Raw genomic sequence first — 22,446 nt, 5'->3', positions numbered from 1 at the left:
TTTTCGTATCGTTATTTATTAAATAACGTTACCATTTAATTAATAATTTTAACATTAACGTTTTTAATTATTAAATTATTTTATTTAAAAACTTTTTTAATAATCTTTTTATACGTTATTATTAAATTAAGTTACAGCTTTTAAATAATGTACCCGTATACGACTTTTTTTTTTTTAAAATTATTAATATTAAAATAATTAATAAAAAATCGATATTAATAACTATTTTAAAAATTATAAAAAATTAAAAAATTAATAAAATATATAATATAATTATTAATATATTTTTTTAAAATAAACCTTATATTTTTAATTTAAATAAATTTTAAATTATAAATTTTATTATTAATAATTTTTAATTTTTTAAAATTTTAATTAATTTTTTTTTATTATTTAAATTATAAAAATAATATTTTAAAATAAATTTTTTTTTAATAATTTATAACGGTTAAAATAATAATAATAATAATTATTTTTTTTAAATTATTATTATTATTAATATTATATTTAAAAATTATTTTTAAATTAAAATATTATATTATAATATTAAAATAAATTACAATTAAATTATAAATTTTATTAATGTTATTAAACGTTAAATTTAATATATAATTATAATTAATTTAAAATTATATTTTTTAAATTATAAACGTTTAATAATTTTTAATTAAATTATATATAATATTATTGTTAAATATTATATTAAAATTTTTTTATTATATTATAATATATTTTAAAATTAATTTTATTATTATATATTTAATTTAATTTTTTATAAAAAACGCGTTATAATAAATATTTTAATAAAAATAAATTTTTTAAAAATATTATAATTTTTAAAATTAATTTTTATTATTAAATAACGTTAATTATAATTTAAATTTACGTTAAAATAAAATTATTTAATGTTAAAAAAATAATATAATTAATTATAATTTAATAAAATATAAATTAATAAAATTAATATAATTAAAAAATTTATTATTTTAATATTTAATAAAAATGTTAATTTATTTATTAAATTAAAATATTAACGTTACGGTTAAATATTTTAAATTTTATTTATAAATATATTAAAAAAGTTTTATATAATATAAAATAAATGTTAAAAAACGATAAAATTAACTTTATATTAAAAATATATATTATTTTTAATATAAATATTTATTATAAAATATTTTAATATATATTTATAATATAATAATGTTTTAATATATATTTTAATAAATATTAAAAAATAAATTTAAAATTATAAATTAATTAAATAATTTATTAATTTTCTTTTTAAAAGTTTTAATTTAAATTTTATTAAATATGTATAATTATAAATAAAAATTTAAATTAAATGTTATAATAAATAATTTACTTAATTAAAATTAACGGAAATTATTAAAAAGTTTTAAAAAATTTTTTTATTTAATTTTTTATTAAAATTTTATAATAATATATTTTAACGTTTAAAATTTATTATATTAAAAAATAATAATATAATTAAATATTAATTATATAAATAAATAACGTTAAATTATATTTATTTTTATATATTAAAATCTTTTTATTTAATTATTAATAAATTAATATATAAAATTTTAAAATATATATATTTTTTATTATTTTATTAATTTTAATATATTAAAAATTTAATAAAAATTATTATAATTAAATTAATTAACCAAGGTTTTATTAAATTAATTACGTTTTAAAATAATTTTAAAATATAATTTTAAAACATTTTTATTAAGTATTAATAAAAAGGTATAAATTAACATTATTTTAAAGGGTAAAATGTATATATTTATTAATTGTAGGATTTATATAATAAAGTTTTAACCGTTTATTATAATTTACCGGTTTATTATTACGTATACGAAACAAACGATATATTTATTTAATATCGTATAAACGTATTATTTTTTTAAAACTTAAATTAAAGTTTATAAATTAATGTTAAAATTGATTTATAAAAAGTAATTTTATTATTAAATTATCGTATTTTTATATATACTTTTTTTAAAATTAACGCGTTTTTTTATGTATTTTAACGTATTTATATTTAATTTTCGATTTTTATAAATATATTAATTTATTATAATGGTATTTAATATAATAATAATATTATAATTAAATGCGTAAATTTTTAATTAAAATATTATTAATATATAAATTATAAAACGATAATAAGTTTAATTATATTTAATTTATTAATAAAAAAGTTAAATTTAATTTTATAAATTATATAATTAATATTTTATTTATAAATTAATTTAATATAATTTAAAATTAATTTAATTTTAATAAAAATAATAATAATAACGATAATAATTATAACGATAATTTTAATAATAAAAACGATTTTAATATTTTTAATTTTAATAATATATAATAAATTATTAATAAAAATATTAATTTTAAATTATTAAATTAAATATTTATTAATAAAGTTTTTATATAAAATAATAATATAACGATATTTTTTAAAATTTATTTATATAATTATTATATAAATAAATTAATATTTTATAAGTTTTTTTTTAATAAATTTTTAATATTTACGTTTTTATAATTTTAATAATAATTTTAATGTAAAATGGTTAATTATATTATAAATAATATTTTTATTATTTTTTTAAATTTTTTATTTTTTAATTTTATAAAATAATGGTTTATTTAAATTAATTGTTAATTTAAAAAATGTTATAAAAAAATAAATAATAAAATAAAATTATATTTAAATAATTAATAAAATTTTAAAATTAATTTAATTAAGATATATTTATTTTTTTTTTATTTAATTTATATAAAAATAAATTTTAATAAAAAACGATATAATTATTAATAAAAAATTAAATAAATATTTAATTATTTTTTTATACGTTATTATTTTAATTAATAACGTTTTTTTTTATTATTTTATAATTTTATTATTTAAAATTTTAATATTATAAAATTAACTATATTTAATAAAGTTAATTTATAATATTAAATTTTTTTAATAATTAATTTTTTAATTTAAAAATGTTTTAATTTAATTATATTTATTAACAAGGTTATAATTAATTTTTAAAGTTATTATTTAATAATTATTAAAATAAAAAATAAGTTAATTAAATTAAAATATAAAAAATAAATAATAATTTAATTTAATTATTTTATATATTAATATTTTTATTATTAAAGTAAATTATTTAAAAATATTAAATTATTTTTAAAATTATTATTAAAATTAATATTAATTTAAATTATTATAATAATTTTATTAAAATAATTATTTTTATTATAATTTAATTAATATTATTATGTATATATAAATAATTTATTTATAATTATTTATTTTTTAAAATATTTTAAAATATAAAAAATAATTATTATAAAAATTATAAAAATTAATAATAATATTGTTAAAAAATTTAATAAATTTAAAAAAAGTAAATTTAAAAAATATTATTATTAATAAAATAACGTATATATTAAATTTATTAAAAATAAATAAATAATATAATTTATATTTTATAATAATAATATATATTTATTATTATTTATAACGTTTATAAAATATAAATTTTTAATTAATTATAAATAAAAATAATTAATAAAAATATTAATAAATATAATAATTATATAAAAGTTTTTTAATAATAAAATTATAAAAATATTATTTTTTTTAATTATTATATATAAATATAATTATTATATAAAAAGTATAAATATTAAAAATTAATTTTATATTAATATAAATATTAATTATAACTGTTTTAAATAAAATAATATATAAATTTTTATATATAATTTTTTATGAGCAACACTAGTCGTGCAGTATGCCCATTGCTACCCGTGCAGTACGCGGGGTATGGTCCCGGGTAGCTTAAAATCGCTTTTCGCAGTCAACCTTTAATAACTTTACGAATTCTGGTCCGATTTGAATATAATTTATACCATAATTTAAATAAGAAAATAACGAAAATTACAATCCAGGGTGCACGTGATTCGGACCAATATTGACCCGGATGCGGCTGAAAGTATGAATTTTAACTATAGTGGCTGTTCCAACGCTCTTTTTAGTGGCTTTTATCCCCTGCAATCTCAACACCTTTCAACCCTAATAACTTTCCCAATATAACCCGGATAAATTTCGAAAAAGTCTTAATATTTAGATAACTAAATAGCCAAAATTATGAAACAAATCCCAGATTTTTACCTATTTATTTCGTAAAGATACGGCTATATCTATAAAATACGCTAAAATAAACTAGTAAATACTAGTAAAAAAGTCACTTTGTATATACAAATGCTTGTTATTACAATATCTCAGCCAATTCGGGGCCAAATCACGTGCACCCTGGACCGTAATTTTCGTTATTTTCTTATTTAAATTATGATATAATTTATATAAGATCCGGATAGGTATTCGTAAAGTTATTAAGGTAAACGTTAAAAGGGGGGGAGAAAAATAAAGTACGTACCCCGTTTTACTGCACGGGTAGCAATGGGCATACTGCACGACTAGTGTTGCTCTTTTTTATTAAATTTATTAATTAATTTTTTATTTATTTTAATATATATTAATAAATATTTTAATAAATATTAACTTTTTAAATAATTTTATTTTATAATATAAATTTATATAAAAATATAATATTTATAATAATATAATTTATAATTTTTAATAATATTAATAAATATTTTATAAAAAATTATATAAAAATTTTATTATAAAATATATTTTATTATTAATTTAATATTAAATAATAAATAATATATTATTATATATATTTAAAAATAATTTTTAATAAAATAAAAAAATAAAATTTTATATAATAATTAAAATAAAAAATTGTTATAAATATATTATTTATTTAAAATAATTTAAAAAAATAATAAAAATATTAATAAAAAAAAATTATATATAATTAAAATTATAATTTTATTATTAAAAATATAATATAATATTTTATAAAATAAATAATTATTAAAATTTATAATATAAAATAAATATAAATTTAAATTAAAAATATAATAATATTTTATATATAAAAAATAATTAAATAAAATATTTAATTTAAAAATTAATTAATAAAAATAAAACATTAATATTTATTTTAATTTAATTAAATTTATAATAAAAATAATTTTAAAAATTAAATTTACACATATTATATAAATTTTTTTAATTAATTATAAAAATATATAATAATATTTTAATTAAATTAAACCTTATATTAATTTAATAAAAAATAGTTTAAACGTTAAATTTTAATACGTCCGGATTATTAAACTAATAATAGCCTGTGTAGCGCTAGTTTACAGACCCTGGTTTAGGTCTCAAAGAGATAAATGTGCATAGTCTGACAGTTCCATAGAATGATAATCAGAGTCGGAGCAGATTACTTAGCTAGGTAGTCATCGTACCTTTGGAGACGGCTTCGGTATATTAATAGCAATAGCTGAAAGCGGCCCCGGTCCGATGCGCAAGGAAACCAACTTGTTTTGGCCTAGAGTGGGATTTCAACCCATACCTACAGACATACTGGGCTGATTATGTTGACCTCGTTACGAAACGCGACTGCGTTATGCGAGAGCTGACGAGTCATCATATCATATAACTAACGATGAATCGCTGCGGAAATGTATCGGTCTCTAATATTTTTCTTTTTTTCTTCTTCGATGTTTAACAACGGACTTTGAGAGGAGGAATGGAAATGAAGCAGAAACTACGGTATCGACCGTTGCCTGGCCAGCATGATATTCGTGTTATTCGACTCCTAACGCCGGTGGATGACCCTGTTCACGCTACGGGGCCGGTGCACTGCGAAATTGTTCATGTTGCGCTCGGAGAGGCTGATCTCGTTGCCAATGCTGGGAGTGCGACGAAGGGATCGAATGGTGCTTGGCCGGTGAGCGTAGACGCCGCTGTTGACAGCCAGTCCAAGACATCACAGCAGACGGGATTCAACGCGCTCTTTGAAAAGAGCTTGGTGGAACGCATGACTCCGCTGGCCAATTTACCAATAACACCTTACTTCGAAGGACCCAATTGTCTTAGAGAGAACCCACCAAAGATCGGAGATCGCACGGTAACAGCGTGGAACCCAAGCCAGGATGAAGAAGCTGGTCTACCCTGGCGATACACCTGGGGTGATTTCGTCGCCTTGTCTTACGTCTGGGGCGACCAATCCATCAGGCGCGAAATAGTCGTCGACGGCGTACCTGTCTCCGTAACAGCCAGTCTCGAGGGCGCCCTACGAGAGCTGCGACACCATAGCCGCATACAACAAGGCTTTCTAGTCTGGGTCGATGCGCTATGTATCAACCAAGAAGATCTAGACGAGCGCTCTGCCCAGGTCGCCAAAATGAAGGATATATACCAAGCCGCGTGGCACGTCGTCATTTGGCTCGGCCCTGACGAGAATCGCAGCGATCTAGCGACGTTGGCGCTCCGGTACATGAGTCTCCATTCGGAGGATGAAGATGTCCTGGATAAACTGTATACGCATGTTGAGTTTTATGTCGTCCGGCTGCCGTTTATGCAATGGAAGCATTCGCACACGAGCTTGCGCATACGGAAAGCCGTGCTGAATGCCATCTACCACCTCCTTGCTAGACCGTACTGGCGTAGGCTTTGGATTATCCAGGAAGTCGTCCTAGGGTCGAGAAACTCACCTGTTCTTTGTGGTAATAGCTCTATCTTGCTGAAGGATATCTTTAGTGCCTTGAAGGTGATGAAGGCAGACGGCGACGCGCTGGGCCAGTATGTAATCTTCGCTGAGAAAGGGCCGAGCAGAACCCGCGAGAGATGGAATTTCGTAGCCGAAGATACGTATGGGATCTCAGAGAAGTTGTGGGAGCGGCCGATCGCGATAACAGCGCTCAAGTTCTTGGATGTAGACTTATCGGCACTGCATAACGGCGTATACGACTGTCTACTCATCAGCCGCGAAGCTAACGCTACTGATGAACGCGATCGGGTCTACGGTATCCTCGGCCTACCGCAGATCGCGAACACCATCCAGCTCGTTCCGGACTACAACCGCACGGCACCCGAGACTTTCATCCTCTTCTCTGCACGCCTCCTCGCAAGCGGCAACGTAAACGGACTCCGACTGGTGAACAGCCCAATTCCGGCCATAGGAACGCGCTACTACAAAAGCACGCACTTCTCCCGCCCGCGTTCGCCGAAATTCATCCACGGCCACCGCATCGTGCACCGCGGCTGCGAGCACGGCTTGCCGTCGTGGGTCATCTGCTGGTCGTGTCCGCGAAACCCCGCGCAGCCGTTCCTCGACCGCACTCGACCCTTATCCCTTCCGGCGCTCACACCCGCAACGCCGCACATCACGGACGACAATGTGCTTATCGTCAAGGGCGTCGTGTTCGACACGATTACCACCCTCAGCGCCTGCCACGCCACCGAATCCGATAAGTCATACCCCCGCAGCGCGCCCGAGCCCTCAAAAAGTGCGTACGGTGATCGTGCCGCGACGCGGGAGGCGCTGGCCCGGACATTAACTGGGGATTTCGATTCCAAGAGCGATAACCCCGATATTGACAACCCATCCCTAGCCACCGCGATAATGCACCCTTCGATCTGGGATATAGGTATCAACAGTATCGACAACAATATCTTCGGCCTAAAAGACTTCTACCAGCGCAATCGTACGCTCCAGCTATTCGACCAGTGGACGCTGGATTCCCTGGTGCGCGATCTGGACAGAAGCGCGGATATCGGGAGGAGGGTAAAGGAGTCGGCGCAGGCTCGGCCCAAGTTATTGAGGGTTACGACGGCGCACCGGGAGGCGCTGACGCAGGCCATGCGAGCGCTGGCGTGGAGGAGACTGGTGGTTACTGGCACGGGGCTCTTGGGATTGGTGCCGGCTGCGGCTAGGGAGGGGGATGTTTTGGCCATGGTAGGCGGGTGTGATGCGCCGCTGCTTTTGAGAAGGGTAGGGGGTGATGATGGAGTTGAGGAGAAAGGGAATGGGGTTGATAGTGGGAAGGGGAAGTTCCAAGTTATAGGCGAGGCGTATGTGCATTGGGTTACGGGGCGGGAGATAGAGGAGCGGATTGAAGGGGGGGCGTGTAAGGTGGAAGATATATCCATTCGTTGATCGGGGATTTGGGGAGGGCAGCTGTTGTTATTGTTGATGTTGTTTTATGTTTTATAGCAGAGATACCATTATTTGTACCAAGTAGCATGGAATAGTATATATGGTGTTTGGTTGGGAATTGTTGTGTAAGTGCCCCTATTCCAAGCGTCAAGTGTATAGTACCTACACATAGTCCTGGGAGTATTTATTCCGTCCAGATAGCCACTAGAACTATATTAATTTTATAGAATATAATAACATGTCAAGTAATAAAATTGATAGGAATAAAGATAGTTAATCAGGTAGTTGAGGGTAACGGGATTGATATAAGAGGCATTATCCACAAGACATGCTTTAACTCTTAACTCTTAAAATACATGCACCTATGTAAGTTAATCGGATACTTGAAACACTGCAAAGTATAAAATAGAAACAAACAGCGGGATGACGTACTGTACGTATATCAAGGGTACATGAATACTTGGACAATTGATGTTTGCGACGCCAATGAAGCTGCACGATTGATTGTGTGGGGAGATAATAACCTCGACTTTTTCATCAAACAACATGTTCGATAATATAAGATCATATGACGAGATGCAATTAGAAAAATTCATATATAACCGCTTAATAAAATTTAAATTTTCATATCTTATATCCAATATCCAATATCCATAGTAGTAGTCACACTGACTTTTTGCAAAAAAACGCCGATTTGCTCCGATCTACAGTAGTTCCAGTTCCAGCAAAAGTTTTCGTTTTTCGAGAAAAACGCTTTCGCCTGGGGTAACGACGAAAATTGCGCACCAATCAATTCGCTCATTTAATCGACTTACAAGATTTGGTTAACCACCACATCATCATACGAGATATATCATATATAACTACCTCCCTACCTTCCTTATAAGGTACCCGATCTGAGAATATAAGGATTGGAACTAACAAAAAGGTGAAAGAAACAAAAGAAACAAAAAAAAGAAGCGAATATGGCTTCCAACAACGCCCTCACAGAAGTGACTCTGACGTCACTCCCCAAGCTCGCCACGGGCAAGGTCCGCGACCTATACACCGTCGACGACAACACCCTGCTATTCGTAACCACGGACCGCATCTCCGCCTACGACGTCGTCATGAAGAACGGCGTCCCCAACAAAGGCGCCCTGCTGACCCTCCAGTCCGTCCACTGGTTCAACGTCCTGTCCGAGAAAGTCCCCGGCCTAAAGACGCACTTCCTCACCACCGACGTGCCCCCCGCCGTCGCCCCCGCCGAAGCTAAACTCATCCGCAACCGCAGCATGCAGGTCCGCAAGCTCGCCGTCTTCCCTATCGAGGCCATCGTCCGCGGCTACATCACCGGCAGCGCCTGGAAGGAGTACAAGGCCCGCGGCACCGTCCACGGCACCCCGCTGCCCCCCGGCCTGCGCGAGTGCGACGCCATCCCCGGCGGGCCCATATACACGCCGAGCACCAAGGCGCCGCTGGGCCAGCACGACGAGAACATCTCGCGGTCGCAGGCGGCTTCGATCGTCGGCGAAAAGTACGCGTCGCGCATCGAGGACCTCGCGTTGCGCATCTTCCGCGCGGGCCAGGAGTACGCGGCGGAGCGGGGCATCATCATCGCCGACACCAAGTTCGAGTTCGGGCTGGACGAGGCCGCGGACGAGGTGGTGCTCGTGGACGAGGTGCTGACGTCGGACTCGTCGCGCATGTGGCCCAAGGACAGGTACGAGCCGGGCCGCGACCAGGAGAGCTTCGACAAGCAGTTCCTGCGCAACTGGCTTACGGAGAACGGGCTCAAGGGCAAGGACGGCGTCGAGGTCCCGGAGGACGTGCTCCAGGCGACTGGGGAGAGGTACGCCGAGGTGTTTAGGAGGTTGACGGGGAAGACGCTTGAGGAGGCTTTGCGGGGATGAAGGTATTATTGCAGGTGTGGATGTGAGATTTTAAAAATCTAAGACGCGAGATACGCAGCAGAAAGGAGTAGATGTTCCCTGGGCGTCTAGGTAGTGAGTAATCACTAGCCTTCACTCGTGTTAAGATGCGAGAAGATGAAATCATAGAGAAAATGAGATTAAGCTCAGATAAGTTATATAAAATAAAATCCCACCATGTCGCCATCTGACCCCCCTTATTTGATGTCTTAAGTAGATTGAATAAAGGCTTATGTTATGAGATATAGAATAGAAAATTTCGCAATGGTTTGTAACCTAAACCACTGGAGTCGTCCAGTCGTGAAAACATACTGAAGATTTAAGCCCCATTATGTCCTACCCTTTTAAAAGCACCTCGGTCGACCAATTCTCCTTTCCATGTCAAATTTCAGGTTCTTATCCCAAGAAAAAAGCAAATTGTCAATGGTAAATAACAGACCAAATACAGCAGAAGTAAAACTCAATCAGTAGTTACCCTTAAACATAAGGCGAAATCGGCATGGGCGTAAACGCAGGCGCCGCCGCAGTCGTCATCTCCATCTCCATCCCCATCTCCGCAGCGGCAGTATCCATAGCCCTCGGCGCACCAGCAATATGCGCCGCCTTACCTTCCTTAAGATAGGCACACGACTCAGAACACGACGTATCACCACACTGCGAGACCTCCAGTCCAATATCCGCCTTCTGGCAGTTATGCGTCTTGCACTCCTTCACGCAGTCCTGGAACTCCTTGCTCTCGTGCATGCTGGCCTCAGGCACCGTCTTGACAACGGGGGGGTCGGGGCCGGGATGGTCTGCCAGACGGCCGGGCGCAGAGGGGACTTTGACTTTATGCGCGCTGACGCCGGCGTGGGCGGACTCTTTGAACGACGCGCAGGCGTCGACGCAGGAAGTTTCGCCGCATTGCTCGATGTCGAGGCCAACGCCGGATTTTTGGCAGTTGTGCGTTTTGCATTGCTTCATGCAGGCTTCGTAGTCACCTTCTTGGGCAGCGCCTTTGATGGGGACGGATTTGGGGCCGTGGGAGGGTCTGCGGTGCTGAGGTACGCGGTGAGTAGCGGGGGCGGAAGCAGGGGCAGCGGTAGCGGCCTTGATGGGCCCGCCTTTGACTTCCGGAACTTCGGGGATGGCGGGAACAGCAGGGACGGCAGGGACGGCAGGGACCTCGGGGGTAGGAGGTACTTCAGGGACAGTAGGGACGGTAGGGACGGTGGGAACATCGGGCACGTCAGGCACGTCAGGTACGTCGCCAGTCTTTCCAGGGCGCCTAGCCTGCCTAGTGATGATCATAGCCTGTCCTCCCTTGTACTTGGCGCAAGACTCCTCACACGAGGTATCACCACACTGAGAGATATCGAGTCCAACCTCCGAATGTTGGCAGTTGTGGCTTTGGCATTTCTTCATGCAGTGCTCGAAATCTTCGTTGTGTTGGGCAGCAAATACAGGCTTCTTTGGCTTAGGGAGCGGCGCGTCAGCCTTCACACGGTCGGCGACAGGGCGAACATGCTTCTTCTCAATGCTCTTGCTAATGCTCTTGCTGTATCTAGACTTGGACGACTTGAACTTGGCGCATGCGTCTTCGCATGAGGTGTCGCCACACTGCGAGATAGCGAGTCCGACTTCAGAGTGCTGACAGTTGCGAGTCTTGCAGCTGTTCATGCAAGCCTCGAAGTCCTCGAACCCTGCGCCGGCGGCTTCATGTACGGTCTTGGCTGGACGTGGGTGGGTGAACTTGCGATGGGGAGGCATGGGAGGTGGTACCGGGATGCTCCTCCCACCGAGACCTCCTAAGAGAGACTTGAGAAGATCGTTCTTCTTTGCCTTGTCGTCGTCACCATCGCACTCGCTTGAACATTTCTTCATGCACCCCATCTGAGTAGCCTTTCCGTCCTCGCTGGCACAGGCACTAATACAGTTACAGTTATGAGATGCAGTAGCCTGGGCAGAATTCGAAGCGGTAGCAGTACCAGAAGCTGAAGGAGTAGGAGTAGGGGTTGCGGTCGCTTTCGCTTTCCTCTCCCTCCCGGAGCGCGGCACAAGGGGATGACCGGTGGACATAGCATTACCAACGCTAGTCGCCCACGACATGACGCCTGCAGAAGCCCCATTGAAAATGGTAGAGGCGGCATGTCTCGAAAGGTCAGAGATCTGGCTGGGGCTAATCTGTCGACGCTCGGCTTGGCCCATTTGGTCGTCCTGTGATGTCTCCCCTGCCACATCAGAGTTCTCGAGTTCCATAGCCTCGGCGATGGCCATCAATGTGTTATCGCGAAGTGTGGCAGAATCAACGGCTGGGGAATCATGAGATTTTTGCACGCCTGTCATTTCATTTCGTGGCCTAGTTTCGTTAGACAGCGAATCGCAAGAAGAGAGAGAAAGGAGCATGAAGGCGACTTACGCGATGGGCTTGGCCATCATGGCCGGGATGAGAGCCGCAAGAACGACTTGGTTCCACATTTTGGCGGTAGAGTAGCTGATCAACTTATCTTCAAGCTGCTGTATCAGTACTAAAAGAGCTTCCTTCTCTATTGCTCTATAGTTCAGCTCCTTTCCAATTGCCTTAGTGAAGATATTATAACCACGACATTACGGGATCGACTCCTTGTTATATACGTATCTGTTATGTTATGTTAGTACACCAAATTTTAAGGGGAGATCAGACATGCTCCAGTCTCTCCCAGGACATGGCGCCCCTGTAGTGTCGATCTAATCAACCCATGGTATAAGGAAAATAGCATATCGCGGTGGTCTGGCGATGTGAAGGAGACATCTTTTTGAGACAGGTAATGTTATCAGTGCTGAAATATCCCTGTTGGAATCGTCCTGTCTCAGGGAGTCCAGCTATAATACAGCCAGAGAGGGAGGTCCATCTCCAAAAACACGGGTTCCTACGCACATCCATTCCATCTGAGGAGAGATCGAGATTTCGCGAGGAATATTAGCAGTCCCTCGGAACGTACTATTATATGAAAGCCCTGCCGCACGCCTGACAAAGAATTCCTCTTAACGGTATTGAGATCAAATCTTTTGAGTCTCATTGCGATGAGAGATTGCTTCAAGCCCTGGACGAGACAGATAAGGCCGGGAAGGAAAAGAACGAATTCTTAGCCCCTAATACCCCCAAACAGCAAGTGAGTGCCCATCGTCAAGTCCCAAGGGTTCATAACCTCCTAGTATGGCTTCTCTATATTCCTCGGTTGAAAGCTCCCTAAGCTTACTCGTGAATTAAGGTAAGAACTCCCTCGACACATAAGCTCATGTCAAGGGAGGAAATTGAGAGCCATCAGATACGTTGCTGACACTTAGTCAAAGACTCATATAGTCAAAATTATGACTGTAGAACCGGTTACCTGTGAGTTTCAGTCGTATATGTTATATATTAGATTTGAAGCTAGGATTCATCCAACTCATTATGTCGGCGTCGCGGGTGGCGCGAGTGGCTTGCAGGATTTATACAGCCCTATCGAACATGCATGATTAATTGTAGATCAAGCTGTTATGATCTGGTTCTTTATCGTGTATATTGATCCTTGATCGTCGTTAATATTTCCTACGAGACCTGGAATTTCCTAGGCTGTTCCCGGTTTATAAGAGTATAACAGCGCGGGAAGAAGGGATCGTTTATACATAGGAGTTGCCAGCAGGAGGAAGGAGGATTAAGTTAGTGTAAATAAGAGAATTGAAGTATGGACCAATGAGCGTGAAGAGTAAGAATTATGTGAGCTGTCAAGTGCTACGTACCTGCTAAGAGGTAGCTGCCAAGCCAAGTTGCCCCACACAAGCTTCTGTAAACGGGGCCAAGCTTTGCTGGCAGTTCCCACTCTTTATACCCCCCTTGTTCCACTGCCCCTCACTATCGGTATCGAATTATCTACCTACCTCTAACACCTACAACCACTATTACAAGTCTCATTTACGGGTTATAGTTCACCAGATATTCTATTTTATTACAGGAAAAATGATATAAGACGCATCTAGTATAATAATAACTAGACTTTACATTCGTCGGTCTTTTTATATAAATATAGGTATAATCTACGGTTTCATCTAGGTACAATACCCGTTATGGACTTCATCCGGCGGTGGCTGGGGGCTGCCCAACCTCACTGCTGCAAACCAGCCTCTCGATATGCAGGATGAGATGGCCCAACCTCCAACCATATTTCAGACTATCTATCTCTTCTCATGTACTCTTCCGTCTATCTCTACCTAAGAAACACCAACTCGTGCTACTCGTACTACTAAACAAACAATTGGTCAACTTGTCCAAGCCGAATTGTCGCTGTCGCCTTTAGCACGACAAACCGACAGGACGAAGCATGAGTTCCCACAACTACGGCCCTGATAACGTCGAACTAAATCGTATGCCAGCTTATATTCTAATTCTTATTCTTACATCATTTTCTCTTTAGTTCTCTTTAGCTTACTCTTGTTTTCTTAGGACCGAACCCTTCTTATAGAACCAACATACCCAATTCTGACGTCTCTCCCCCAACAACAACGTCACAAGTCACTGTCGTTCATCATCTTAACTCGCGGCCTAGGCCCGACACATCTACCCAAGAGCCCTCACCTCCATCTTCACAGCAGACCGTTGTACCCTATGCGCCCACTCCTCCATCGGCCCCTTCCGCTCCTTCAGTATCCTCCGAATCAGAGATCTACGGCCCGGACCGACTTTTCGGGCCCCCACCAGTGGCACCAGAGAATGCCGATCGCTCGCTGATATCAAGCCCGGGTGCCCGCTTCGACCAACCACAATACCCGGCTATGGCTATGTTTCGAGATACCGCTTCCGCGGATGATTTTAAAGATGATCTCACAAGAGCCGCCGGCGTTGTTACCCCTGGAGTTGATGATGGTCCTTACATTCAATATGCTCTAGACGCCCTCACTCGTGATCGAGAATCATCGGGATACCCTTCTTCTAGCAGCGATGAATCAGCTCGACCACCGTATCACTTTACACCAACCGCAGTTCCAGCTCCCTTCAGACCGCCCTCAGTGCAATTACCTCCGCAAGCAACTAGAGGCAACAATGATCCTCAGCAATGGCCCTTAGTTCCAGGCCCTCGCGTTATTGCTCTGCCCCCGAACACCACTGCAGAGGATTTACGTCAGGGATGGCCGGAGCGGTTACGTCGAGCAGAACTAGCGAGTCAACCTCTTTGGGATGTAATTCCGGATACTACCGACGAAAACGAAGCCTTTAAAGCTCGCATCCGGCCCATTCCTCAGACACACGACGAGCGCCTCAAACTGGAAAATAGACCGCCGGACTCAAAACTGCCCCTACCGCGAAATCTAGATCACTGGCAGCCCCGGTCAGATCTACTAATCGATTCCGAGACGGGATTGCACCATTGTGGAAAAGCCTTGCAGTATCAAGCGCCCCTGACGCTGAAGCCCTGGGTCCTACGGTCGCAATCGCTGTTTATTTTGGGAACACTGTGCTTATTGATGGTTGCGGCCCTCGTGTTCTGCGCTGTCTACTCCATGGGCCGCAACGGTTTAACACCATACGCCGGTACAATCTACGGCGGCCAATATTTCCTTTTCCGAATGCTGCCCCAGCTATTGGCGATAATTATCCTGATTTACGCCCAATGTGTTATTACTGCTGCGTTCTGGGTCTTGCCATTTTCTAATATGGCCTCAGATAATCGTAATGAACGACGAGATGCCGTCTTTTTGTCTTTATTCCCCAAGTCGTTCCTCTGGCCCCAACTCGTAGGGAACTGGAGTATTTGGATACCCATATTTAATGTTTGGCTTTTGAACTTCACAATCCCTCTGCAAAGCAGTCTCTTCACCGTCATTTTCGTGGACGGGACTTGGACCTGGGCAACAGTACAGGGTGTAGCGTGGACGTTGGTGGCTCTATATGTGTCTTTTCTACTGGCACTGGTCGTAATGATAGTGTTTTGGCATCGGCGAACAACCGGGATGATGCGACCCTGGAGTCTTCGGACTTTAGCAGATATCATCTTCCTGATATCCCAAAGTAATTCGTTGCATCGATACCGCGGGCTCGAGACGGCAACAACGCGAGAAAGCATGTGGCAAAAACTGGGCGGGACTGCTGAAAGGCTTGGATTTTGGTTCTGCCCTGAAGCACCAAAAGTCGGAACATGGTACGGCATCGGAGTATCGACCGGCGCTGAAGATATCATAACCGAGAAGATGGATAATCCAGGATGGACCAGCCAACAAGAAGCCCCCTTAGAGGCTGGCGAGCAGCCCCTGAGCCCTAGCATCCGTTACCGCTACCTTCCGTGGTGCTTTCGAGATGGTCAGATCATTTTCTTCGCCGTTGCATCTTCGATTCTCCTGCTCGCTTTAATCATCGTATCATTTCTTCCCGCCACGGATATACGCAACGGTTTCCTCCCTCAAATAAGCCCTGCTCCTGTCACCGGTGCATTTTCGGCAGCTAACTTCGTCTATTCTTTTGTTCCTTCGCTTCTCGGACTCATGCTATTTCTCATGTTTCAGTCCCTAGACCTAACATTGCGGATCTTAACCCCGTGGGGTGAACTTGCACGTCCGGAAGGTTCACGAGCAGAAACCTCGCTTCTCTTGGACTATTCCACCTGCCTCCCCTTTGAGTCGACTTATAAGGCTTTGAAGAACAAGCATTGGCGGGTAGCTGTTGTGTCTTTTCTATCCGTATTTTTTGCCCTTCTACCAGTTTTGGCTGGTGGACTGTTCATGGCCCTAACTCCTCCTTCTGGAGAAGTACGCATGTATCCCAATGTACCTGCTTTCGCCATTATTCTCGCCCTCCTATTCCTATACGTAGGCGGGCTCATCTGCTTGGTGCCCAAGAGGCAACAGTTCTGCCTCCCCCATGCCGTCACCTGCCTAGCCGAGATCATTAGCTTTTGCTGCGACGAACAGCTGCGTACGGACGAGGCATTCGACTTGCACATGGTCTTGGAGTCCCATGACCTTGCCGGGAACCTTGATATCGGCAAGGACTGGCACAGGCAGGGCCGATGGACTTTCAGCGCCGGCCGAAATAACGACGAACGACTCGGCGTCAAGCGCTACAGCAAGTACACCGTCAACCCGAAGAAGCTACGAGCTTACGACAAGAGAGCTAGAGGCCAGCTTATCTCGGCGCCTCTGCCTCATGACAGCAGTTCACTGTTCAAGCGCTAGATTGTGGCGGCTTTTGCATATTACATATTATTTTGCTATTTAGCTTGTACATATTTCTTATTTTTATTCAACTACCAACCCATTTTACCAACGGATTTAACGACGACAGATTGATACGCTGTATGTAGAGCATGGAGTAATGGGATCAGGGATGTCATGGTGTTTACGGCTAATGGACTTATGGTTTACGGATCACGGATTATGGTTACGATTTTTTAAAAGAAATTATGGATAGCGGCACGGTTGGCCGCAAGGTGAATGGTGAATGGTGAATGATGAGGCGCGTGGAAGTAATGAAAGGGGCCATGTTACGATTCCACGAGAGCGAAAACAAGATTGATAAACCTTGTTACATATTGAGAGATACCTTTTTAGATTGCATAGGCGACTACCAGAAAGAAATGAAGTCGGGAGTTCTGGAGCTGAGAAGCTACTTTGTTTGAGTTGTGTTGATTCAATTTATGAATATTCGCTTCTGATCCGCGAGGGGTACCTTTAAGTGACTACACGATGTTATTGCTCTAATAGAGAGGATTACGTATGTAGAAGTCGTCGTCTCCAGAATATTTAGTTATATTTAATCTCGGTAGACATATACTATTTAATAGCAATTAAATAGTCATCGCGGTACACCAACTAGCTAGCGGCTATAGCGCCTTTGTTCACGACGATAGCTCAATAGTACTAAAATATAGAATGGTGAGAGTTTAGATGCGAATCTAAAATATATCGGCAAGATCTAGATTTATTATATATGATCTCGGTCTAAGCACCATCTATAAATACCTAGGTAGGTAACTAATCTAACCTAGCAAATATGCGCCTCTCCATGCGGTCACGCAAGTAGCACCTAGGTAGTAAGTGGATTAGACATACTAGGTAGGTTTAGGTATGTAGCCAGGTAATTCATACCTAGTAGATATACATACAGCCATGGTATAGTATAAGTCAATAATTTACCAGGCACCTAGTTGGTAAATAACATCATATCCGTTGATACGATTATTAACGCGGACAAATTGACAGGCCCGTCTAGTTACCCCGGCAATACCTTAAGTACCTACCTAGGGAGGTTCAAACAAGGGAGAGAGCGAAAGAGAAAGCGAAAAAGAGAGAGAGAGAAAATATAGATTAGGCCGGTCCTGAGCTAGCGAATTCCAACGGGGCGGTTCGTCCGCTCCATCTAGGTAGGTAGAGGTATCTATCAGTGACCTAGGTATTATTGATCAATCGATTACCTATGGGGGAGTTATGCATATGCAAATTTCCAATTTCGGGTCGTTGTTTACTTACCACTACGTCGGTATCGGTCAAGTATGGTCTTGGTATTGTGCGGTTAATGATTGTGAAACGGTGTTTTAATAGATATGTATGTGCCTAAGGTAGGGTATGTATGTATGTTTATGTTTATGTTCTAAGTGCCTTGCGTGAAGAAACGATGAAGATAGGTAAGGTAGGTAGGTAGGTTGGGCAAGTAAATATTTACTTTAGCAACGGGACAGACAATAATACCCTGCGAACTAGCTAGGTAGCTACCTACCTTAGGTACCTAGCTATGCACCATTTACGAGTTATCGATACCTATTCTAGAATACCGATTTACTTCCTAAACAACCTCTTAGACAGACAGTAAAGCAAGCAGCAAGCCGTCTATCCGGGGAAACCGGCAATGCAGAGACCATTGGCTACCGACATATGTATGTCTTGTCTCGCAGGTCCGTCTATCCAACGGGACGGAACTAATTAACTGCAATATTCCCAAACTACCTAACCTAAATTATTATTATCACCTCGGGCAATTTGGTAATCAGACAAAGCGCCGGTAAATGAGCATGGCATGTAAGCGATGCTTGTTTATATGTAAACTAGCTACGTAGGTAGGTTAGGTAGGTAATGTAAGGTAAATTTGATGTCTCAGACATTCCCCGTGGTTTAAGAATAAAAAGTGGTAGTAGTATTGTACATAGAGTAATAATAATCGAATGTAAATAAACAAGGAGAGAGAGAGAGAGCTCAAGCTTCGTTGATCGTGTAGATTACCTAGATAAAAATGAAATGGAATGACTGGACTTGAGTTTTTAATGATGATGATGTTGTTGATGTTGTTGTTAAATGTAGAAACGCCCTCGTGACCACCGTCGTATCCTCTTTTTTCATCGCCGTCGCCATCGTAGTCATTATCGTAGCGATACCGGGAAGTGAGGGATCGTACAAACCCCCCCGTGTGCAGTTTTCCTTTTAGCCCCCCTTTTTTTGCGCCCCCTCGCCCGAGCGAGTTGTATGCTCTAATCAACATATGTAACGTGACAAGATTCGTAGTCTCCAGTATCGTACCTCTCATACACCCTCGTACCCCTTTTTGTGTGTTGCTCGTATGCGCCTTTCATCTCGTCGGCCGTTGTGTGTGCTTCGTGAACATCCTCGTACGAGTTCGTAGGAGCTAGGAAATGCGATTATGACAAAGGAAATGACGTTCAAAAAGCCCACGTAGAGCATTGAAAAAGCTGGCGGACTGCTCCCGGATAATCCCTAAATGAATGCGGAAAAACAGCCTTTGAAAAAAAGGAAGAAAAAAAACGTAGGTAGATGATACAGTGATATTGGCCTTATTTTTTTTTTCTTTTTTCGATGTGTATGAAAAATGCTCAGCGACCCTTTAGTCCTAAAATGCGACCCAGGCTACCTCCTCGTTTGCGCTTCTCCTTGTCCGAGGCGTGGGCTTCCGAGTCTTCGCTCCCGCGTCGTCCACTGCTACGCTTCTCGCTCGCACTCTTCTTGTGGAACCCGCGGGCAATGCGCTTGGTAAAACTGTTGCTCTCCATGTACGACTCGTGATCTGAATCAAACTCAAACACCGAAATGTAAGGTTCAACTTCTGGCCGGCGCGAAGCGGGTTGAAATTCCGGCGTTGGCGTCATTGCCGGTGAGCTGAGAGGCGATAAGGGGATTGTAGCATTGTGCTGCGTGCGGTTGAACGAGCTGCTTTTATCGCGGAGGTTGAAAGCTGAAGACGTCGGGCGCAGAGCCTTTGGAGGCGGAGGTGGGGGGTAAGCTGGTGATACAGGAACAGAATTTGCAGACACTGGTGCCATCGGCATCCTAGATATAGGAGGGATGCTGTGAATATGTGGAAGGTTGTGATGCGATTTGCTGGACTTGAGGTTTACAATCGACTTGGCTGGTTTTAGAAAATGCCGCCGAGGAGGTGAAAGAGGAGCTGCAACTAGTGATGAAGTCCGTGGAGGGAGTGGATGTCGCAACATATTATGCGGCTCTTGCTTAGGATAGATGGAATACGTGGGCGAGCCATTTCTCGTCACCGGACGTGGAGGCGATACCTGAGTGGCAGAAGTCTTACGTGAACCTGTAGCCTTCTGGGAGGATGTCTCTGGCTTTGATATCGTAATTGTATCATTCGTCTCGTCAGATTCGCGTTTCGAAAAACCTTTAGGTAGACAATGCGGTGTCTGTGACGCTCGTAGAAGCACGGGATATTGTTCTCCAGGACCAGCTGCACTGTCGGGCCAAAAGCTATCCCAGAGCTCACTAGCTGATGTATTATAATCCTCGTCGGATGAAGTCTCCGAGTCGGATGAGTCTGTCATCCCCGGCATAGAGCCATTCGACGCCAGTGATGATCGTCTATTTTCTGACTCATGGCGACGTAGGTGCTCATTCTCATACAGTTTAGGATATGAGGAGTTGCTCGTAAGGCTCAACTTCCTTGGTAGCCTTGGTATTATGACGTCTGGCGAGTGATCCCCTCCGTCAACAACAATTCCTTCTTGATATGGGTGGTTGGCGAGCTCCATGATCTCAACTGCTCTGAAAGATCGATCTCGATCGGAATACAACTCTGAGTCCCTATGACGGATATTCACAGTTTATAGAGTAATGTCGAGAGGAAGTTGGTGTGCTACCAAGACAAAGCATACGTCGAAAGAGCAGAACACTGGTCTGCAGATCCTGGCAGTCGAGGGCAGGATTAGTAAATAATACAACGAAGAAAAAAGATAGGCCGAGGGTTAGAATGTAAGTCAATCATCCAGCCCATAGGGATGCCGTATTTATCAAGGATTAGCACAACTCCTTGACTCGCGTCTAAGCCTGAAAACACCTAGGAGACAGGGCAAGGCAATGTTTGTGCAGAATGCATAACAGCAAGGGAGACTTCAAATACCTTGTGTGTGTATGTGTGTGTAAGATACGTCTTGCATTTTAGATCTTATTCATGCTGTTCCAGTCGAACGGTACGCTACGTCAGAGACTAGGGAAACGGAATGCAACTAGGCACTGAATAAAAAAACAGCAACTACTATGTATGGTACGGGAAGACAAACGGACTTGTCGGGAGCTGTCATAGTAGACGTGAAAGTCCCACATCCGTACATTGGTGGCGGGAGCGAGAAGAAGTAAATTGGGTGATGCAGCATTATCTTGCCTTCTACTCGGCCAGTGTGGCTACACCCATCCGCCTAAGCCAGCGAGGGGTGGAAGAACAAACAGCAGAGAGGGAAGAGGCATGGAATCTCTTCCGTATAGCGGAAAGAATGTATCAGGTAGTACCATTCCAACCACCACGAGGGTACTCGGGCCTACCATCGGGCATCATAGCAGGCCCCTCTAAAGTGATGGATCAAAAAAATGAGGAGGGAGACGCGTAGGGAGCGCTGCCGACTCGTCAGAAACGCGCTTGCGCTTCAAGTTGAACCTGCATGGTCGAGTTCGACTCTGCATATAAGCCCAAGTTGCACCGTGCCGACACGAATGAAAGCGATTATAAGCTATGCCGCCGCTTTATGCACTTGTCAATATTTAGCGACGGCTATAGGCTTGACAAATCGATATTGTGCTTATGCTAATACCGACTTGTGCCGTTGTTTTCTAGCTCAGTATACCTACCTCTCAATATACCTCCTATTCGGCCTACAGTATCCGTGATTCACTGAGCGCCGAGACATCGCGGCGATATCGACGTCATGACCGTCTCCTGTAAAGCACCGAATGCTTGTATTGTAGGAGGCGATTAGATACCGTACCTAGGTATGTATTCCTTTTTGAGGCTCCGGGAGATCGACACCCTTGGGGTATTTGATATTGCAGATCGTCCAATAGTTCGGGTTGTGTACATACATGTGCATATTAGTGCTTCGCGAGACTGAGCAATCAGTTTACGGTTCTCGATTATAACCCCGTTCGGGGCTTGCTAGTGAAGAAAAAGAAGAATTGAGGCTGCGAACGAGGGACTTGGCTTTCTTAGGCCGTATCAA

At 39.9% G+C, this 22,446-nt stretch overlaps 5 protein-coding genes across 5 annotated transcripts; 3 read left to right on the top strand and 2 right to left on the bottom strand.

Annotated features, from left to right (window-relative positions):
* Window positions 1-5,340: 5,340 nt before the first annotated feature.
* Window positions 5,341-8,393, top strand: F5Y00DRAFT_231966 (HET-domain-containing protein). The gene has a single exon (XM_048007096.1). The coding sequence runs from the start codon at window positions 5,691-5,693 to the stop codon at window positions 8,100-8,102; it is 2,412 nt and encodes an 803-aa protein (XP_047866675.1). The 5' UTR covers window positions 5,341-5,690; the 3' UTR covers window positions 8,103-8,393.
* A 310-nt stretch (window positions 8,394-8,703) lies between these two features.
* On the top strand, window positions 8,704-10,204 carry F5Y00DRAFT_231964 (SAICAR synthetase). Its single transcript, XM_048007095.1, has one exon. The coding sequence runs from the start codon at window positions 9,068-9,070 to the stop codon at window positions 9,992-9,994; it is 927 nt and encodes a 308-aa protein (XP_047866674.1). The 5' UTR covers window positions 8,704-9,067; the 3' UTR covers window positions 9,995-10,204.
* Window positions 10,205-10,489: 285 nt separating this feature from the next.
* F5Y00DRAFT_252074 (uncharacterized protein) lies at window positions 10,490-12,397 on the bottom strand (the record flags this gene model as incomplete). The annotated part of the gene is made up of 1 exon (XM_048009893.1): window positions 10,490-12,397. One exon carries the CDS (start codon window positions 12,395-12,397, stop codon window positions 10,490-10,492), a length of 1,908 nt encoding a protein of 635 aa, XP_047866673.1.
* A 1,758-nt stretch (window positions 12,398-14,155) lies between these two features.
* Window positions 14,156-17,312, top strand: F5Y00DRAFT_28269 (uncharacterized protein). The gene is made up of 2 exons (XM_048013430.1): window positions 14,156-14,374; window positions 14,454-17,312. The coding sequence occupies exons 1-2, from the start codon at window positions 14,332-14,334 to the stop codon at window positions 17,174-17,176; spliced, it is 2,766 nt and encodes a 921-aa protein (XP_047866672.1). The 5' UTR covers window positions 14,156-14,331; the 3' UTR covers window positions 17,177-17,312.
* Window positions 17,313-19,669: 2,357 nt separating this feature from the next.
* On the bottom strand, window positions 19,670-21,294 carry F5Y00DRAFT_28243 (uncharacterized protein). Its single transcript, XM_048013429.1, has one exon. The coding sequence runs from the start codon at window positions 20,986-20,988 to the stop codon at window positions 19,822-19,824; it is 1,167 nt and encodes a 388-aa protein (XP_047866671.1). The 5' UTR covers window positions 20,989-21,294; the 3' UTR covers window positions 19,670-19,821.
* Between the last annotated feature and the right edge of the window lie 1,152 nt (window positions 21,295-22,446).

Source organism: Daldinia vernicosa (genome assembly GCF_022497035.1).
Source record: "Daldinia vernicosa strain CBS 139.73 unplaced genomic scaffold F5Y00scaffold_13, whole genome shotgun sequence".
Classification (NCBI taxonomy): domain Eukaryota; kingdom Fungi; phylum Ascomycota; class Sordariomycetes; order Xylariales; family Hypoxylaceae; genus Daldinia; species Daldinia vernicosa.
The sequence above is the reverse complement of the archived record's forward strand: the minus strand, read 5'-3'. Positions and strand labels throughout refer to the sequence as shown.

What these genes read in the sequence shown, in the direction of transcription:
- F5Y00DRAFT_231966 (XM_048007096.1), top strand. Translation starts at nt 5,691, where the DNA reads ATGGAAATGAAGCAGAAACTACGGTATCGACCGTTGCCTGGCCAGCAT.
- F5Y00DRAFT_231964 (XM_048007095.1), top strand. Translation starts at nt 9,068, where the DNA reads ATGGCTTCCAACAACGCCCTCACAGAAGTGACTCTGACGTCACTCCCC.
- F5Y00DRAFT_28269 (XM_048013430.1), top strand. Translation starts at nt 14,332, where the DNA reads ATGAGTTCCCACAACTACGGCCCTGATAACGTCGAACTAAATC. An exon ending in TGATAACGTCGAACTAAATC is followed by an intron (nt 14,375 to 14,453) that starts GTATGCCAGCTT and finishes TTGTTTTCTTAG; the next exon opens with GACCGAACCCTTCTTATAGA.
- F5Y00DRAFT_28243 (XM_048013429.1), bottom strand. Translation starts at nt 20,988, where the DNA reads ATGGAGCTCGCCAACCACCCATATCAAGAAGGAATTGTTGTTGACGGA.